Source organism: Ahaetulla prasina, chromosome 3, assembly GCF_028640845.1.
Source record: "Ahaetulla prasina isolate Xishuangbanna chromosome 3, ASM2864084v1, whole genome shotgun sequence".
In the NCBI taxonomy this organism is placed as follows: domain Eukaryota; kingdom Metazoa; phylum Chordata; class Lepidosauria; order Squamata; family Colubridae; genus Ahaetulla; species Ahaetulla prasina.
In genome coordinates this window covers 163,691,909-163,713,177 of record NC_080541.1, presented here as the reverse complement: position 1 = coordinate 163,713,177, position 21,269 = coordinate 163,691,909, and the positions used below count along the sequence as shown (strand labels likewise).

At 39.3% G+C, this 21,269-nt stretch overlaps 1 protein-coding gene across 4 annotated transcripts in view; it reads right to left on the bottom strand.

The window, feature by feature from the left end:
- KANK4 (KN motif and ankyrin repeat domains 4) overlaps positions 1–21,269 on the bottom strand; it is a 77,285-nt gene that overhangs the window by 23,104 nt on the left and 32,912 nt on the right. For 2 of the 4 annotated variants that reach the window (XM_058178719.1, XM_058178718.1), the window contains 3 exons: positions 14,810–14,895; positions 10,200–12,167; positions 2,582–2,693 (listed from right to left, as the gene is read on the bottom strand). In XM_058178719.1, the coding sequence (XP_058034702.1) occupies positions 2,582–2,693; positions 10,200–12,167; positions 14,810–14,825 (2,096 nt within the window). In that variant the 5' untranslated portion in view covers positions 14,826–14,895. The remainder of the gene's footprint in view (positions 1–2,581; positions 2,694–10,199; positions 12,168–14,809; positions 14,896–21,269) is intronic. The other 2 variants (XM_058178721.1, XM_058178720.1) reach the window with 1 other exon arrangement.

Sequence of the window (21,269 nt, the reverse complement as noted above, 5' to 3'; positions counted from 1 at the left end):
TACCTGAGTGTGACCTTAAGTAATAATTCTGTAGCTAACTAAGTCATCCCTATGTTTGTAAATACCTAATTCTACTAAAATAATTTGAAACATTTCCACAAATATGACAAAAATGATATTTTTGATTTCCATATATGAGCCCACTTATTAATGAAGAACTAGTTTTAATTATTTAATGAGTGATATTAGATGAAACCAGATTGAGATTATTCTGCAAAGACTTTCCCCCAAAATCTAAAGAAATGTTATTGTGGTTCACAATAAATCATGCCTTAGTTAAAGTCTTGGCACACTTTCCTGATTTGCTTAGACCTTACTTCCTTACTGTAGTAAAATCACAAGGAAGAGATTTGTATCAACAATTATATCCAGATCCAGGAAGAATTTGATTAGTATTTAGTAAACAGCCCAAGATATCCATTTAAAGATAGCTTTTTCAGTACGTCGAGGCACAATAACTGTTTCTCTATGATGGAGGAGGAGGGGGCGGAAATAGGATGACTTGCCACAACCAACTAGCCATGGGCAACTGGCCGTGGGTCAACTCGCCACTAAGACAATTCCACACAGGAGAATTGAATGCAATAAATGTTACCCACCACTGTTTCTTCGACATTATTTCCATTGACAAAAATGGAAGTAATGTCAAAGAACCCATGACTGATAACATTTATTGCGTTGAGTTATCCCATAGGGAACTGTCCCACGGTGAGTTGTCCCTTGGCAAGTTGACCATGACTGAGTTGTCAGCAAGTTGATATGGCCGTCAGAGGAAGAGCAAGACTCAATTCAAAAAAACAAGGCTATTATCTAGTGCAGAAATGGCTCTGCTTCCTCTCCTGACATGAAGTCTTGGAATAATCTGCTAGAGGCAGGAACTCATGGAAAAGGAAGAGGGGCACAAACAGGAGTAAGCAATATTTGGGATGGGGACAAGACTGCATTAATATTTGGGGAAACAAGACTTCGTTGACAAGAGACTGCAATTTTAGTAAGGCAGATAAAGAAGGATCTAAAAGGTTTTTTAAAAAAGGAGTTTGGAGGGCTACATCCAGCCTAGGATCTCCAGGTGTCCATTAGTGTTGTATGTGCCTACATTAGCTCCTGACTTAGGAGATTCAATCTACCCTCCAGATACTTTTTCTTCCTCTTGATGTTTGTCTTTGCCTAACTTTCTTATTTCCAGCAGGGATTGTTTTGCTTTCTTAGGAAGGAAAAGAAAGGCATTACTGTAATCCTGAGTATATTGATGCAGAAATAAATGGCCATTTGCCCCTAGGTAGCCGCATATAAACTTCTTCAATTGTCAGTAGCCGCTGACTCTGCCCATTTACTGACTGAGTCAATTGCCAACTGCAGTAAACTTCCATTTTCGACGTGGTCATTTTTACAGATAACTGGCTACACACATGCTTTGCTTTACCCTTTTTAAAAATAAAATTCCAGGAGGAAATATTGCTATGGAATAAATTGTATGTTTAGATTTGGAACCAAGGGACAAGGATGACTTATGGTTGGTGAGAAAAGATTTGATTAACATGGGAGAAAAGTGCAGTTGACTGATTCTGATGCCCTGGGAGCCAAGAACTATTAAGCCTCTCAGAAACTGGCAGGACCTGACCGTAAGCAACCTCTAATAGTAATTGTCCCAAACTGTGAACTGCACAACACTTTCAGTTCTCTGACTAATAGATTCAAGAACTCCCATGTGCCTTTTTAAAAGGTGGCTTGTAAGAGAGAATGGGGTAACAATCATAATGAAATTATTTGGACCCCTCTTTAGAAATTTAAAGAGGAAGAAGCTTAAACTGAAGGCTAAATACAGTAACAGTATGGAATAAGATATGTAAGATAATATAAAGAAAGTAATGCCTAATGTATACAATAAAGTAACAACACTAGTGTGGCATACAAGTTATGACTGCTCATTCGTCAACTATTCAAACTTGCGATGGTGCTGAACAAGAGAGATTTATGAGCAGTTTTAAAGAGTTCCGGCTGTCACATTGTCTCTGAAGTCAATTACAATTTCTGACATCCCTTGCCAATGTCCCACAAGAGAAGTCATTGGGGAAGCCAATAGGAAGTCAGAAGTCGCAATCATGTGAGGTCCATGCTTATTACCAACCCGTGCAATCCTTGCTTAATTATGGCAATCAGGATTGCTGGAATTGTCATTGCTTAGTGATGTGGTCATGTGACACTGCATTTTATAACCCCATCACTTAGCAATGGCAATTCTGGTCCCAACTGTCATCATAACCTGTATTGAGGATCACTGCATAGTCCATTAATCATTCATTGGAACAAGTATCATTTCTTTTCTGAACCGTGGGTTGAGCTTCTCCTTGATCACTAAGCAAGGAATCAATTATGCTTGAAGCAGGAATATATGAGTCCTATTAATTACATTCTCTTTATTGCTTCTTGGCAACTTTTGACAGAGATCTAATCCACAGTAGAATGGAAGAGGAATAAACAAAGTTGCATTTAATCAGACATGTCCACATCACTTTGAGTACACATGCAATGAAGCATTATAAAATGAAAAGGCAACCTTGTCCCTTCCACTGATGCTTACCCACCATTTACCCCAACAAACTGAAGGTTCTTTTTGGTGCCGTTACTTCCTTCGTGGAAACCAGCTTCTTTCTTTTTCATAATAGATTTCAAACTTGTACTTGGAGAGATTTCTGATAGAAATAAGTTTTAAAACAATTATATAAAAATGTTATCATCATCGCTTTTTCTTAATATTACCAGATACGTTGCAAATGTTGAGTTCTACTGCCAATTTTTTCCTCATGACAGATGTTCATGAAGGACATCCCTGGGTGGTCAGGGCTTCATGCAGCCACCAGGCATTCTTTCCAATGCACAGGAATTCTCATGCCAACATAGAAGATGTGGTAGAAAAATCTTCCACGCTTTTCTCTACAGTGAGTCATACAAACACATTATGGCAGCTGAAGTCCGTAAAAAGAATTGTGACAACATAGGAACAAGAACTGAGGATACTGTGAGCAACCAAGAAATAAACACATGGATTACCAAACAAATCACTCCAGAGTTTTCCTTCAATGTACAAATGACCAGGTTCAAATTGTCCTACTTTGGACACATTATATAGAGACTTAGCTCTCTGGAGAAGGCTCCAGTGCTGGGAAGGTGGGACAAAAGAGGAGGACAACTAGTGGCAAGGTGGGTGGGCTCAGTTACAGTGGCAGTGAATGTACAATTGGAATCCCTGAAAGACCCTACTAGGGACAGATTATTATGGAGACAATCTACCTGTATGGTTGTTAAGAGTCAGATAGAAGATGCTATGAGTGACAACAGACATCATTCCCCACTTTTCCCTATTGTCTGAATTGTCAGTGGTGATTTGACTCATTTCTCAGGCTAACTTTTAATTAAAAGTTCTTTCCAGTTGGACTGATAAAGAGCTGTAAGTGAATAGGAAAAGAATTGGATCAAACAACATCCGTTCTCACCATTCAGCATGGTGAAAGTTCTCTGAAAGGCAACAAGCAAGCATACGGGAGTGGCATTAAGCAGCAGTGTGATATTAGGCACCAAGCTATCTACACAATGTAGCCCAATCTACACTCCAATACATGCCTGTTGCCTTCAGGAAGGAGGTTATCCCATGCTCAGTCTAGGATACCTCAAAAAGCATCATGTTGTCTATCAATACTGCCAACCACATTTCTTGAGCTAGCCCTACTGAGGTGATAAACTGCCAGCTGCAGAACCATGGCGACTAATCTGTGACATTCTACATAATTTTATTCGCTTGCTTGTTTATGTGCTTACTTATTTGTATCCCACCTTTATTATTTTTACAAGCAATCCAAAGTGGCGAACATATCCAACACATCTTCCTCCTCCTATTTTCTCTACTACAAAAACAACCCTGTGAGATGGGTTAGGCTGCAAGAGTGACTGACCCAAGGTCATCCACCTGGTTTTCATGGCTAAGTCAGAGTTTGAACTCATGGTCTCCTGCTTTCTAGCATAGTACCATAACCAATAGACCAAACTGGCTCTCATCCACAATGAAAAAGACTACCAGAGTTCACGTTTAGTATGAAATGCTAATAATAGTATATTTTCCTACACGACACTCTGGTTGTTTTATTTTGTATTTTGGTTGTATTGTCTGGAAATTTCTACTTTGAAGAACTGTAAAAGCTACCTGGGGCTACCTTTGCTAGCCTAACCTGGGCAAAAATAAAACTAGTGACTATGGCAGTATGTAACATCTGAAGGAATTCATTTGCTTATCTGCACAATGGGGCATTAGGTCTCAGTATGAAAAACTGGTTATTTGTTCTGCTTGCCAAAGGATTATTGAATTGGGCTAATTAATTGTGATTTTAAATTATTAATACAAATTAAGACTGTTTCTTTTCAAATGTATCTATATGCTTTTAAGTTCTGAAATTTAAAACTTTCTATTTAAACTATTTATTTATTTTATTTATTTATTTATTTCGATTTTTATACCGCCCTTCTCCCGAAGGACTCAGGGCGGTGTACAGCCAAGTAAAATTCAATATATAAACATTAAGAGAAATTAAAAAGCATATCATAATGTGGCCGAAATTTTAAAACAATTTAAAATCTTAAAATATAAATAACCCCAATAAAATTTCAGTCCAGTCCCGCTTGAATAAATAGGTGCGTTTTCAGCTCACGGCGAAAGGTCCGAAGATCAGGCACTTGATGTAAACCAGGGGGAAGTTCATTCCAAAGCATAGGAGCTCCAACAGAGAAGGCCCTTCCCCTGGGGGCCGCCAACCGACATTGCTTGGCGGACGGCACCCTGAGAAGGCCCTCTCTGTGTGAGCGTACGGGTCGGTGGGAGGCAAAAGGTAACAGCAGGCGGTCCCGTAAGTACCCGGGTCCTAAGCCATGGAGCGCTTTAAAGGTGGTAACCAGAATCTTGAAGCGCACCCGAAAGATCACAGGAAGCCAGTGCAAACTGCGCAGGATTGGTGTTACATGGGAGCAACGAGTTGCTCCCACTATTACCCGCAGCTGCATTCTGACTAACTGCAGCCTCCGGTGCACTTCAAGGGCAGCCCCATGTAGAGAGCATTGCAATAGTCCAAGCGGAAGTGACAAGGGCATGAGTGACCATGCATAAGGCATCCCGGTCAAGGAAGGCGAACTGGCGCACCAAGCGCATTTGGTGGAAGGCCCTCTTGGAGACGGCCGCCAAATGATCGCCAAACGACAGCCGCCCATCCAAGAGGACACCCAAGTTGCGCACCTCTCCGTTGGGGCCAATAACTCGCCCCCACAGCCAGCTGCGGCTGCAGCTGACTGTACCGGGTGCCGCATCCACAGCCACTCCGCCTTGGAGGGATTGAGCTTGAGTCTGTTTCTCCCCATCCAGACCTGCACGGCTTCCAGACACCGGGACAGCACTTCAACAGCTTCGCTGGGGTGGTCCGGGTGGAAAAGTACAGCTGAGTATCATCAGCGACAGATGATAACTCACCCCAAAACCACTGATGACCTCACCCAGCGGCTTCATGTAGATGTTGAACAGGAGGGCGAGAGAATTGACCCTGAGGCACCCCACAAGTAAGGTGCCTCGCGGTGACCTCTGCCCCTGTCAACACCGTCTGCGACCGGTCGGAGAGATAGGAGGAGAACCACCGATAAACGGTGCCTCCCACTCCCAACCCCTCCAACCGGTGCAGCAAGATACCATGGTCGATGGTATCAAAAGCCGCTGAGAGATCTAATAGGACCAGGGCAGAGGAACAACCCCTATCCCTGGCCCTCCAGAGGTCATCCACCAACGCGACCAAAGCTGTCTCTGTACTGTGACCGGACCGGAAGCCGGACTGGAACGGGTCTAGATAGACAGCTTCATCCAGGTACCGGGGAAGCTGCCATGCAACCACACTCTCTACAACCTTCGCCACAAAGCGAAGGTTGGAGACTGGATGATAATTTCCCAAAATAGCTGGGTCCATGGAAGGCTTCTTGAGGAGGGGTCTCACCACCGCCTCTTTCAAGGCAGTGGGGAAAACCCCTTCCAACAGTGAAGCATTTATAATTCCCCGGAGCCAGCCTCGTGTCACTTCCTGAGTAGCCAGCACCAGCCAGGAAGGACACGGGTCCAGTAAACATGTGGTCGCATGTAGCCTCCCCAGTAACCTGTCCACGTCCTCGAGAGCCACAGTCTCAAACTCATCCCAAATAACCTCAACAAGACGTGCCTCTGCCATCTCACTTGGATCATCGCAATTTTGGTCTAAACTATCCCGAAGCTGAACGATTTTATCGTATAGTTAACCGTTAAACTCCTTGGCACGTCCCTGTAGGGGGTCATCCTGCCCCTCCTGTTGAAGGAGGGAGCGAGTCACCCGAAACAGGGCGGCCGGGCGGTTATCTGCCGATGCAATGAGGGTGGAAACGTAGGAACATTTCGCCTCCCTCATTGCCACTAGGTAGGTCTTAGTAAAAGAACTCACTAGTGTCCGATCAACCTCGGAACGGCTAGACCTCCAGGTACTCTCTAGGCGTCTTCTCCGGCGTTTCATCTCCCTCAGCTCCTCAGAGAACCAGGGAGCCAAGTGAGATCTACGCCGGGTCAGAGGCCACAAAGGCACGACACGGTCCAAAGCCCCAGCCGCGGCCCGCTCCCAGGCCGCAACTAGTTCTTCAGTCGTGCCGTGGGCAAGATCCTCAGGAAACGGCCCAAGCTCCATCCGGAACCTTAGCATTTTATACTAAACTATAAACTTTGTACATAACTTTCTTTCAGCATTAACTGCCTTAGAGGTTTTCTCTTAAACACAGGAATAGAAAGTTGGGTGGTTTAATATTGTCAGGCAAATGCAAGTAATCCAGTGTCCCCTCAGATATTTTGGATTGTAAACTCTTTATCAGCCAAATTTGGTGGAAAAGATTGTGAGAGGACAACAAATTGCCTACTTCTTGATCAGTCTGAGAATCTTCAGATGGGTCACTTTCTGAACTCCATAAGTTTGCCTATACATTCCAGAAGATTTTTTTTGAATTTGCTAAAATGTTTTGTTTTACATCACATCGTGTGCTAGGATCTGATTATACATGGGGATGGCAACATATTTGATAGCATCGCCACATATGCATCATTTGGCAGGGGTCTAGAATCATGCTAGATGGCCTAAAATGTTCCAATCTAAATTTCACCTAGCATGCTCAATCCCTCTATCCAGATCAAAGCAAGCACACAGCACTCAGTTCTGCTAGGGAAAAAAAAATACACGGCTTGATCTTTATATTTTTAAACATCAGCAAACACCACAACAGTTAACTGGCAAAAGCAGGAAAATGCAGGGAGACAGGCAAGAATTTATCTATATCTCTATATGTAAAAAGGCACAAAATTTTCCAGAGCTACTAGAAATTATATTGTGAATAATTAGTATGGGTGGTGGCCTTTCTTTTATCCCATGTTAAAGCTTTTATATATAAAATGGCAGAAAAAAGATTGAAAGAATCCTCAATTGTCAATTCTGCACCATTGATGAAAGAATTGACTGAATAGGGATAATAAAAACATAAAAATCCATTTCCCACAGTTTTTCTCCCTGTATTATTAGAGATCCATTCACTCTGGAGGGGAGATTTGTCAGAATACCACAGGTCTCTGACCTCATTCAGCCCTTACTGGACAATTGAAGAAATTATCTTTTCCATTTAGGATTTTGTCCCTTCATTATTTTCTGGATTTGAAAACCCTCAGGACCTGCCAAGTCTATTTAATGTCTTCCTTTTAGGCATTTTAGACACAAGAACAAAGATATTCACATTTTTAATTTCAAACTGAACTTTGAAATTGGACTGAAAATTTTAAGAGATGGAATGGAATCATAGGGAATCAACTTTCAATATGCTTGGGGAAAAGACATCCTACACTGCGTAGATTATGAGAACAAAAATTTGTGAAATTGAACATGAATAAGGGCTTTTCCCTTTCTTGTTGTTCATTAAAATGTAAGGCTAGGGATCTATGCAAGGTTTCTGCCAAAGTATGTTATTTGTCAGCCACATGTAGCTCACTAGGTCACATTGTCACATGCTGAGACAGCAAACTAAAAAGCCCAGATCATTCAGAGATAGCATGGCAAAAATTAGAATGTCGATAATGCATGAAAGAGAAGGAAGACTATCAGCTGATTTTCTACTATCACAAGAGATTGAAAGGTAGAATCTGAGAGTGACTAGGATTTGCTGCTGCTATTTTACATGTGGCAAACCTTATATTTAAACTTTAGCTATCCATAATTTAAAACAAAAAGAGGCATCGGAGTTTGCCCATGATCAGGAACACCTTATAGTTTTGGCACAATAGTAGGCACTGTGGCAAAGCAGGCACTGACCCAAAGTATTTTGTTATCTAAGGCAAAGCGCAGAGTAAGCTCCCCCCCCCTATTCTATGTAGTGAGGCTTCTTTGATGGCAACGTCCACCAACACTGAGAAGGTCAAAATCTGAAGTCAAGGATGTGATATTTAAAGCCTTGACAGAGATAAGTAGCCAGGGAGTTCAAGAGCCAATGTTCCCAAACATACCGTTCTAGTATGCTTACGGTAGAATCAGTTTTGTACCTAAGGTAGTCATTGACTTACAACCATTTGTTTAGTGACTGCTCAAAGCAGTAGTGGGGTTCAAAAAATTTTAGTACTGGTTCTGTGGGCATGACTTGGTGGGCGTGGCGTGACTTGGTGACGTGGCTTGGTGGGCATGGCAGGGGAAGGATACTGTAAAATCTCCATTCCCTCCCACTCCAGGGGAAAGTTACTGCAAAATCTCCATTTCCTCCCGATCAGCTTGGACTTGGGAGTCAGAGAATAGATGGGGGCAGAGCCAGTCAGAGGTAGTATTTACCAGTTCTCCGAACTACTCAAAATTTCCGCTACTGGTTCTCCAGAACTGGCCAGAACCTGCTGAATCCCACCTCTGGCTCAAAGTTACAACAGCACTAAAAATTGACTTACAACCATTTTTCACACTTATGCCGCTGCAGCACACCCTTGGTCACGTGATCAAAATTCAGACACTTGGCAACTGGCATGGATTTATTATGGCTGGAATGTCCCAGAGTCACACGATCACTTTTTGTGACCTTTTGACAAGTGATATGAATGGGGAAGCCAGATTCACTTAACAGCTGTGTTAAGTCCTTAAGTGGCTCAGACTGCTAAGACAGTCTGTTATTAACAGCAGCTGCTTGCAATTACTGCAGGTTCAAGTCCCACCAGGCCCAAGGTTGACTCAGCCTTCCATCCTTTATAAGGTAGGTAAAATGAGGACCCAGATTGTTGGGGGCAATAACTTTGTATATAATATACAAATGGATGAAGACTATTGCTTGACACAGTGTAAGCCGCCCTGAGTCTTCGGAGAAGGGCGGGATATAAATGCAAATAAATAAATAAAAAAGTGTAACTTAACAAGTGGAGTGTTTCACTGAACAGTTGTGGCAAGAAAGGACGTAGAACAGGGCAAAACTCAACAGCTATGTTGTTTGGCAATGGAAATTTCAAGCTCAGTTATGGTTGTACGTTAAAGGGTATTTGTATTGACTTACTTTTATCATATTGTATTTGACTGTATGCTTATTTATATGCACTGAAATACCACTTACTCATTTGGGAATCTTGGACTGGAAGGATTGATTTTCCTGACTGATACCAACTCAAGATCAGGGTTATTGACTTAATGAATGCTACATGTACATAGTGAGCATTCCAATTAGTATAAGTTTCTTGTTCTATTTGAAAAATATTTAATATTCCAGAATTTGTACACCTAAGCGTCTTTCATAACTTTTGCTTGTTTTTCCATCATTGGCCTCATGCTAGCTTTTTAAATATATAAATATGTACAGGTAATCCTCCTTTATAAGTCATAAGGCATTTTTAAATATTAACTTAGAATAATGGGAGCCCAGGCTTAGTACATAACTTCTTTGAGATTTTCCAGACAACTGCAAAGAAGGTATGGACAGTACATTAAGCTATGTTTCGTTTTTTAAAAAAAATCAGGGACTATTCTGTAAATATCTTAGTTTCACCTTTTTATTTTGAAAAGGCAATTATGTCTACTTGATTTGTTTCTCAAGTGGTGCAACCCCTGAATACCATCAGTGTAAGAGAATGAAAGACTGGCTTTGTCAAAACTATTTACCCAACTGTTGATACTCTGTGTTGGAATTCTCCTGGTCTGTTGGTGTCTGTGCTGAGTAGGCAGAGAGCAGCAAATTCAGAGAATTAACAAGTTGATTCTGGATCGAACTGAGCTTTGAGGCAGGTTGCTTTATTGCACTGGCTAGCTCGGGGTACCCATGTTCTAGGCACAGCCACTGCTCTTGTAAGAGAGCCTGGATTTTTTTAATGTACTGGCCCACAATGGGATCTGCAGGTGATTCCTTTGCTTTTTGATGAGTCGGCTCCTCCTGCTCTCGCTGAGCATCTTCTTGAAAAATGATCTGCATTCCTTTGGATTTTATGTCAGCGGTCTTGGGAGCAGAACCATTTTCTCCCCCAGGAACAAAGAGGTTCAAAGGGTTTCGTTCTGTCATGTTTATTTCATTACCAATGTGTAGCTCATCATAGCTTGGTTCAACAATGGAGCAATCACTTTCCTGAACAATTCTCTCTCCTTCTTCCTTTTTCTGCAAAGTAGGTTCATCTCTTCCTCCATCACCAGCAGAAACACCTGATATCTCAGCACCGAGTAACACTTTACATATTTCCACATTTTTACCATCAGCCTTGTAAGTATCACCTCCTAGAGGTTCCACAAGCTCCGTGATGCTTACAGAAATCTCTTTTTCATGCATCACCTTTTCATGTACATGTTCGGTATTCACAGCAACATCCAAGTATTGGGGGGCATTTCTGGCTTGCACGCCTGGCTTAATTTCTTTGATGTTCTCCCCACAGAGTTTCTCTTCCAGCTGGGCTTTAGAACTTGCTAGCAATTCAATACTTCTCTCTTTGGCTTTGATTTCTTGATCCTGTTGCTTCAAAACCACCCGGATCTGCTCAAGTTCTTCTGTTTTGTGATTCAGCTGCTTCTCCAGAATTGCAATATGCTGCTGTAACGCTCTTATATTGCTGGGACCTTTCAGAAGGAAGGGCTCGAGTTCTATATTTTTCCTCCCTTCTCTAGTGCTAAGACCTGTCATTTCATCCTCTTCCTCTGCTTCTTCTGTAACAGTCTCACATATGTTAAGTTCTATTTCTTCCTGGGATTGCTTTACAGACTTATTTTCTGAGGTACTGGTAGGGACCAAACCACTCTGAACTGATGATGGACATACCTGTGACTCATGACATTCTTCTCCACTCTCGACCGCCTCATGGAATTTCTGAGAAATTAGGGGTTGGCTTTGCTGTGGATCACTGGGTTGTGTTATTTCCTTAGGAAGCTCTGTTTTTGGCTGAGCTTCTCTCCTTAATCCTGGACTTTTCTCAGAATCCTGGATGGCTTTATTGGTTTGCTCTTTCATATCCGTTGGATTTTCATGAGGTGGTAACGGAGATCTTTTGGAACTAATTAACTCAGATGGCTTTTTTGCAGGGCTAAAATCAAGCTCTAAACCATTTCCATTGGAAGACCGAAGAAATCCTGAAGGCAGAAAAGCTGCCTGATGAGTTTCTTCTTCTAAATTTGGAATTGGTAGAAGTTTGGAAGGCATGCTGGATGCCCTTAGAAGCTGAGGCCTTCCTTTACAATTGGCAGTCTCCTCTTCAAGGGGAAGAGGATCTTGTTTGACAGCCTCTATTAGCAGGGCTTTCTTTCTGTAGCTCGGTCCTTGGGGAAGAGTTGAATGTGAAGACGTGTCAATGGGGGTGACCAGGGATCTGCTCTCCTCTGCATCTAAGGAGGTCTTTCTCTGTGTAAGGAAACTCTTATTTAAGGAACAGACATTGGATCCATTTTCTGGGAGGCTAAAGTTCCGAGGCAGGGTGCTAAATTTGGGGTGCTTAGTTTTCCGGCGGACTGGAATTCTCTTGATAGTATTTCCCTTTTCAATGTCATCGACATACTTCAGGAAGTCAAGATCTAAATGGAAACCGTAGGGGGTTTCAACAGAATAGGGACTTTGGGGTGGATCTTTATCCTCTGCTTTTGATGCCCAGTTATCTGCTAACATGGGGGAAAAATAGAAACAAAAAATAAAAGTTTTAATGTACAAGAGATTATATTAAAATCTAGAAATCTCATTATTATCCATATTCACTCTTCCTGATACATATAAATAGTGGAAGGCAAACCTAGATTTTTCCCGAACGCCATCAATCTGCTAAACAAATAATTCCCTCAACACTGTCAAACTATTTACTAAATCTGCACTACTATTAATCTTCTCATTGTTCCCATCACCAATCTCCTTCCACTTATGACTGTATGACTGTAACTTTGTTGCTTGTATCCTTACGATTTATAATGATATTGATTGTTTCCTGATTGTAGCCTATGACTATCATTAAGTGTTTTAAGTGTTGTACCTTGATGAAGGTATCTTTTCTTTATGTACACCAAGACAGATTCCTTGTGTGTCCAATCACACTTGGTCAATAAAATTCTATTCTATTCTATTCTATTCTATTCTATTCTATTCTATTCTATTCTATTCTATTCTAGATATTTAGGAAAAACAATTAGGAAATAGTCTTCTCTTTTTAGATTAATTGTTCAGGAAATTCTACACATCTCTTCTAATGCTGCAGAGTTGTTGGCTTGAACATAGAACAAGCCTATAAAGCTATCCTTTTTACTTCTGATTGGACAGAAACAACTTTTATACCAAAACAACCCATATACTTATCATGCAGCATTCTTATTCCAAAGATTTCACTGCATAAATTACATAAGCCCAAGGATGGAATTTTATGGAAAGGCCAGAAGGAAATAACAAAGTATTTTGACTAAGTAACATTATGCACACAGAATATTAATAACAGGCTGATTATACATATATTATTAATAACAATATTAATAACAGGCTGATTAAGGCAGATCTTTTTGAGCTTATCAGGTTTCATCCCAAGGAAGTTTAAAATGTTGTTCTTAGTTCCTTGGAGGAAAGACAGGATATATGTATATAAAAAAAGAAAACTAAATACCAGACAAGGAGAGTTAGTTATGCTAAGTTTAAGTCATCCTATTTGCTTTCTCGAGACATTTCTGCCTTGAGGTTGCAGCAATACAGACCTATTCCAGCACAGACAAAAATCAGCCTGTATCAGTATGCATAACTTTTTATTCTAAATGCTAGTTATAGCTCCAGGCACAACTGCAAGGCAGCTTCATTAAATCACTGTGCAGTTAGTCTCTATCCACAAGGCAAAGAGGGAAAGAACGGCTGGCGATTTGTCATTCAAGACATCTCTGTAGAGTCAGCTAGAAGATACAGCCCTAAAGAGGGATATGAAAATATATAAACTTATTTTCTGTGACTCCACAGATATTTGTTCCATTATGAGTCCTCGGGAATTTGCTAAATCATCACTCTAATTGATAATTGTGTAAACAACAGCTTCTGCAGACTGTATTACAGATCTGCTATAAAAGCCACGTGATTCTAATATATGTGAAATCTTTACTATGATGTTCAGTGCTGATAATGCATTTTTCAACATGTTTTCTAACCATGACAAGCACTTACTGGCATGGATTTAACAGGAGTCTTGACAAAAAAGAATGCTATGTCAGCCTTGCTCTTTTTAAAATGTAAGAATGTTTTAGTGGGCACACAAAATGGCATGGCCCCAGATGTTTGTTTAGTCTATAAAGCTAAATAGATAAATACTATTTAGGCATTTGTTAATGGTCTTCTAAGAGCAATTCTTGCTAAATAGACTTCACTGCATAATGTATTTTTGGCTCTTGGATATGTTCTTTGAAATACGAGTACAAAAAATTAAATTTCCCCCCAGATAGATGAATGAAAGAAATATTACAACAGGGCTAATATAATTATTTGATTAGTTAATCTGATTAATTCAAAGCCAAACTATCCTTGATGCTGCTTGGAGATATAGTTACTCAATACCCATATAGTCATGCATATGGGTAACTATAGAAAAATAGTAAATATGACAGGTTCTATTCTTTTAACCTCAATATTGATTAAATCTCAGTAAGAACAACCCCATCACTGATCTTCACAATGAAAACCAAGCTGGCATTGGTGCTAAATGTCTACTTTTGTTTAAAAACTACCCATTCATAAAATATAATTCTGCTAACTTTGTCTGGGAAATCTTCTTCAACCTTTTTATCTAAAATGCTGTTTAGATCAGGGGTCTCCAACCTTGGCAACTTTAAGACTTGTGGACTTCAACTCCCAGAATTCCTCAGCCAGCTTTGCTTTGCTGGCTGAGGGATTCTGGGAGTTGAAGTACACAAGTCTTAAAGTTGCCAAGGTTGGAGACCCCTGGTCTAGATCTCCTACTTGCATTCTTTTTAGTTAGAATTTATGCATTTGAGTTTCTTTCCATAGATCAAGGGGAAAGGTTGTTTGATAAATCTGAAAACCTGAATCATCCCACCCTCCTAATTTCCAGTCATTTATCACAAGCGATGATCAATGGCACCATTCAAAAATACATGCTTTCTGGAAAACACACTTTCTGCCAGTGTACGGATAGATTTTGAACACAGAATATGCAAAAGAAGGACATTTCAAACACGAAAGTGTGTTTATGTTGTTCTTAGTAAAAGATAATTTTTACTTCATAGAGAAAATACTTGACTTTCAATTAAGATGAAGTTTGTATCCATACCATCTGTATTCTCCATGATGAGAATTCTGTTTAATTTGCCGATGTCAAGCCATTACTGATGCTTCATAAAAAGAAATGCAGTCCACCTAAAAAAGAAAAAAAAAGAAGGGAGTGTTGTTATTGTTTTTAAAGTAAGTCATGGCTCTTTCAAGAATTGAATATAACAATTATTTACATTTTAGTTTTATACATAAAGTATACATTTCACCAATGTCTTTTAAAAACACATTCTGCTCTTCCTGGAATGAAATTATTGGCTCTTAGCCCTTACCTGATAAGCATTTTAAGAATTTTTTAAAATTGGTGTTCCTCTCCTAACCATGACAGTTTCTGCTTTGAGAATACATAACTCTGTGTAATTATTTCTTATTGCTGAGAAACAATTCACCGTCCTTCCAGAAATTCAGCATGATGAACAGAGAAATGCCCAGGGGGTGCATACTGAGCAGAGGCTAACATGATATAGTAACTATACGAAAGTATAAATGTTTTGAAAACAACAACAAAAATTTGTTCTTTCCAAAGAATTGGAAAGAGGAAAAGGGTCTCTTGGCGTAAATATGGTATCAGGAAAGCTGAAGCTGAAAATGAATTGAATTCGACAGATGATGCTGAGAATAACAAAAAGGGCTTCTCTATATACCTTCAAGTAAAAGAATCAATGAAGATGACAGAATGTTGACAGAGAATAAAGAAAACCAAGAATAGATAGACCTTGACTTACGACCACCATTGAGCTCAAAATTTCTGATGCTAAGTGAAATATTTGTTAAGTGAATTTTTGTTAAGTAAGTATTTGTTAAGGGTGCTATACAGGAAATTTTGAGTAGTTCAGAGAACCAGCAAATATCACCTCTGGCTGACCCCAGAGTGGGGTGGGAATGGAATTTTGCAACATCCTTCCCCCAGGAGTGGGGAGGGAATGGGGATTTTGCAGTATGGTCATATCACTTTTTTCAATGCCATTAGAATTTCAGTCACTAAATGAACTGTTGTAATCAAGGACAACCTGTATTTCAACTTACGTTCAGCAACAGTTTTCTCAAGAAATTGTGAAGGGCAGGAGAAAGGGACAAGAGTCTATCTGTCTGGGTATCTGTTTGTCTGTCTGTCTGTCTAATCAGGGTGTAGGCAACTTGAATTAGAGAAGTAACGCTGGGTGCCTTTCAGATTAAAATCAATGAAAGTAATCATAAGAATAAACAAGCAATTAAAAAATTAAAAGACTGAAATTTAAAATTGACAGAAACAGAGTCATGGAATACTTTTAAATTCTTCAGTGACTATAAATTTCCAGGGCCAAACAAATTGCTTCCCGGCGTATTGAAACCAGTAATGATAGGCTCGGTGAAATGTTATTTATTATCTTTGAGAAAGACTAAAGAATAAAGTGCCAGATGACTTGGAAGCAACAAATGTAGTTCCTATTTTCAGGGGTCTCAGTAGAATGGGAGTCAAACACTTTTTTGTTTATGCTTTGTATGCACACCCCAAAGGGATGGAGCTTGTAATGCGACAACATGATGCTATCTTTGTCATTTTGATACAATCAGCAAAAGCCTGAGGACATCCTTGCCTATCTTCCAAAATGCAGAAAAAGTATATCATGATGTGCTAATTAACAAGCTACTTAAGTATGTACTGGATGAGATGACAATTACTGGCCCCAAAATTGTACTCGATGTTTCACAATCAGACTATACAGATATGAGATATACAGGATTGAATGGGCTATGGAAGGTTTATACCAAGAATACTACTCTTCAATGCTTTTACTATGACTTGAATGAAGCAGTCAGTAGAATGACATCAAATCGGCAAGTAACATAGAATTGGGTGGCATAACTATTATGTCACAGTATATTCATCAACTGAAATAGGACTTGGTAATAAGGTCAGCCAATGAATAGGCATAGCAACTAAGTCAGCCAGTGAGGGCTTTTTGGGAGCTGAGATAGACTGGAGCCAGGCATGTCTTAGTCTGCAGCTTCTGAGTCTCTGCAGAGAAAATGAAACTAGTGTGTGTTAAGCTCTGAAGCTGCAAACTTGTCTGTCTGCTGTACTCTGCTTGTGTTTTGCTTGTAACTTTTGAAGAAGAATCTATAGTGGTATTGTACATTTATCTTCATCTGTTATTATGTATATAAGGAGAAGTTAATGAATCCTGCTGAATCAGTTATCTGTGTGTGCTTCTGGATTTGATTTTTGCAAGAAACTCTGACATAATAGCTTAAATGACAGAAATAAAAATTAGAATTTTCTTGACACAGCTATACGAGAGGTAACAAAAATTTAATATCAATAAAGGCAAAGTTACTTGGAAAGAAAAATCCTATGTGCAGGCACATTATCACTGAATATATAATAATAAACATCCTAAAATAGTAACAATAGCAATAGCAGTTATATACCACTCCATAGCGCTTTACAGCCCTCTGTAAGCAGTTTAAAGAGTCAGCATATTACCCCCAACAATCTAGGTCCTCATTTTACTGACTTTGGAAGGATAGAAGGCTGAGTTTTTACCTTGAACCAGTCATGACTGAACTTTTGGCAGTGGGTAGAATCAGCCTGTAATACTGCATTCTAACCACTGTGCCACTACAGCTCTTATAGTTGATTGCATGCTGAATATGATTCAGCAGTTTGATACCGTTGCAGAAAAGAGTATGGTTATTTCATATTACATCAACAGAAATATTGTGCTCAAATCATGAGAAGTAACAACTCCATTTTATTCTGCTTTGATCAAATCATAGCAGAAAAGCCATGTCCAATTCTGGCCACCACAGAAAGGATTTAAGGAAACTAGAACAAGTTTGACAACAATGGCAACAAGGAAGTTCAAGGGTGTTTGTAAGCTAAATCTCATAAGTAAAGAGTGAAGTAGATAGACTTGTACAAACTTGAAAAGAAAATACTTAGGGGCATATAAAAGCATCTTCCATATCTGAAAGGATGTCATGCAGAAGGTGATCAAGACCTGTTTTCTATCATTCCACACTGCAATATATAGAATTATGGATTCACATTCTAGGAAATCAGACTCATCTTCAATGGTATTAAAAAAAAAAACATCTTCCAAGAGTAAGAGCAGATTATCAAAAAGAAAAAAAAAAAGGTATTGAATACCTTTCTTGGGTGTGTTGAAAAAAAGGACCAGATCGCTCCCTGTTGGAGATGCTCGAATTTGGATCTTTGCATTTAGCAGAGGGGTGAAGTCAATAGCTTAACTGGTCCCATCTAATTCTACTTCTCATTGTATTATATGAGATATGTTGATCATAGTAGGAAGGCTTGCAATTTATATATTGTTTTCCTAGTTTAAATAGTTATACATAAATTTACGTTCAACTCAACTTTGAATTCTGGGGGTTTTGTGAACACATCCATGTAATATTCTTGGCAACAGTAAACAAGTGGTTGCCTTTGTCACCTTGTATAATGTTTTCTTGACTTCATTGTCTCGGTTACAGTTGTGTAGCCTTCCATTTCTATATGACATATGTTTGTGTCTTTGTGTGTGTGTGTGTGTGTGTGTGTGTGTGTTTGGCAGATACAAAAAATCAATTAGAGATAGTCCTATTTATGCTTCACAAGCTCAAAGTGTCAATGTACAAAAGTATACAGTTGTAGAATTAAATAATAGGTTTTTAATTTTTCTTTTAATGGTGCAAAATCCCCAATTCCTAATGGTTATACAGTCTTGAAATGTCAGGAATGTAATATTTAATGTGCCTATTTGTGCAGATCATACATTTCCTGCTTTAGGGATAGAGATCATTCTTCTTGATAACCTTGATTAGTGCTTTAATTGGTGAGTATACCAAGAACACAATAGAAAAAGGAATCTAGACTTTATGCGAACTCTACCAATGTTAAAGGTAATCACAGATTACTGCACAGTTTAGAAATACATAGAGATAGCTTGAAGGAATTCCTTTCACTGTGTGAATTATGGTCCTTACAATTAAGTGCTGGGTTCTAGGAAATCTACCTAGGGTTAATGTAATTTTCTTTTGTTCTACAGATTTTCTGTAGGGTCTTATGCTTTGATAGAAAACTCCATGCAAAACAACATTTCGGACTGTTCCTCCCTTTTATTAAACAACCAGCTTCTAATTTCACTTTCAATCACCTTCCACAATAAGGTTATTTATAGCTGTTCAAACCATACAGGGGTGCTCCTGCCTTCTCTTAGCTACTGATAAGAAGCAGAGTAGTTTTGCCTGAGATCAAGAAAATGCATGTAAATGGATGGACTTTCCTTTACTAAAGAGTCCATATATATTTTCCAGCAAGGCATACTTGTAGTTTAGCCTATATGTACTCTGTGCTCCTAAATACTACCGTCTAGAATCAAGAAGAGGCTTAATTCCCTCTGTCAGCCAAATTGGATCACGGCTTTTCTCTAGCTTACAACACTTTTCATTTCCATAATCTTCAATTCCTGAGGGATCATCCGTGAAGAATAGATTTTCTCTCACAATGTGTCCTTCTTTTCACTTTCACATACTTCTCCAGATCAGGTTCTTCTCCACTTCACGATTCCAAGAACAGAAACAAAGGTTCAGTAGTGTAATACTGTCCAGTCTGTTTCAGGGTTATCGTTGCTCTTCGCTAAGGCCAAAAATTAATCTTCAGTACCCAGAACCTTTCTAGAACCATCTGAACCACCAACCATTATAGCTCCATTGCCGTTCTCTCTCTTGGTTCTTTTTCACAACCTGGTAATTTTAAGACTCCATCTCTGATGTCAGACCCTTCATTTTTTATGTGCCCAAATTAAATTATAGCAGCCCTCGGAATTCAGTGCACACATCTAAACAGTCATATTTTGCTTGCTAAGAAAACCTTTTGACTATGCTACTGGAATCCAGAAATGTGTATTACGCAAAAGAATTTTCTGTGCATACAACAGCACTGAGAAATTTGATTTAAACTTTTAGCCAAATTGCTTGAATATGAGCAACTTCCTGTCCTACTGGATGCATCTATATGAATGGGGACAATTACAATAAATGAAAACATAACAGAAAATAAAGCTATAAACCTACATAATTATATTATTAAATGGGAAAAATTGAAGCCGTGTAAAAAAATATATATTCTAGCTTTTTTTACTTCTAAAGATGATGCAACAACTTTAAAAACTCTAATCTTTGTAGAAAAGAAACCTACCCTTATGTTTATACTGATTCCAAAGTGCAAAAAACTTGAATCTCGTAATAAAATATACTGTCATGAGGATCAGCCAACCATTTTAAAACTATGTTAACTTAAAGCAAAATCCTGTCAATGTCTATTCATATAATATATAAAGAATCTTACTCTCAAACACATGAGCACTAATGTATCTAGAACAGCATTTTCCAATGTGATGATTTCCAGATAAATTGAATATAAGTTCCGTTTTCCCCAACCCAATGCTAATAGTAAAAGCAGTCCAACGGTGTAACCAATTATCCAGGTCAGTGGGGATACTTTTTGCTGGATAGCATCAAGCAGAGGCTGCTTAGAGCAGTTAATTTACCGGTAGACTTCTGCACTAAACTTATTGTGAAATGTCCCTTCCACACCTATTGTTCTAAATCAAAATAGGTGGATATAATATAAAGGATTAATTTCAGCTAAGCTCACTTCAGTGACTAAGACTACAATTCCGTTTTACTTAAACAGTAATCCCATCAGTCACAGGAGAAAATGCTGGTATTTGGAAAAATGGGAGGCCAGTTAGAAAGAGGCTGAAAAGAAAGCAAGGACCCAGATACCATAACCAAAGATTCAAGTTTAAGCTTCAAGAATCCTAATAAGCAGAACCGAGATACAATCTGAGCAAAACATTATCCACTGAGTCACAAAGAATCAGAGGCAACTGAGCACTAAATTCAATGGAACTTACATTTTCTGAAGAGAAGGACTGCAAGAATTAAGAAACACACGCAGAATAAGTAATGCTTAAAATAGTCCCTAAGGGGAAAAGGACTTGTCCGCCCAGAAGCAAACCATGATATAAGTCCTTTCCAATGGACTTATTAAAAAATTAATCCCATCTCATTAGAGCTACAGCAACTGCTTTCTGATCCAGCCTATCATTTTCAGCTGCATTACAACCATCCCATTTAGCATTTAATGACCCAAATGAAAACTAGCAATTAAGACAAGTGCCTTGTGAGTTACCTTCACAGACTCTTAGCTGCCAAGGAAAGAGAATCGGGCCACCTTTCCTTTCGAGGAAGTTCTCAGAATTGCTATACTGGCAAATCATGGTGTGTATGGTTTTTTCCCCCCCAGAAACTACAGGAGTGGGTCAGTTGGCTAATGACCTTGTTTGAAAAGTAAATACAACTTGCAGTATGATAACCTGGAGGGGGTGCAAGAATAATTCATGTTCACAAACATGCAGAGAAACATTGGTTAAGTTACCCTGGCTGAGGAAATAGACAAAAGAGGCCTCCTA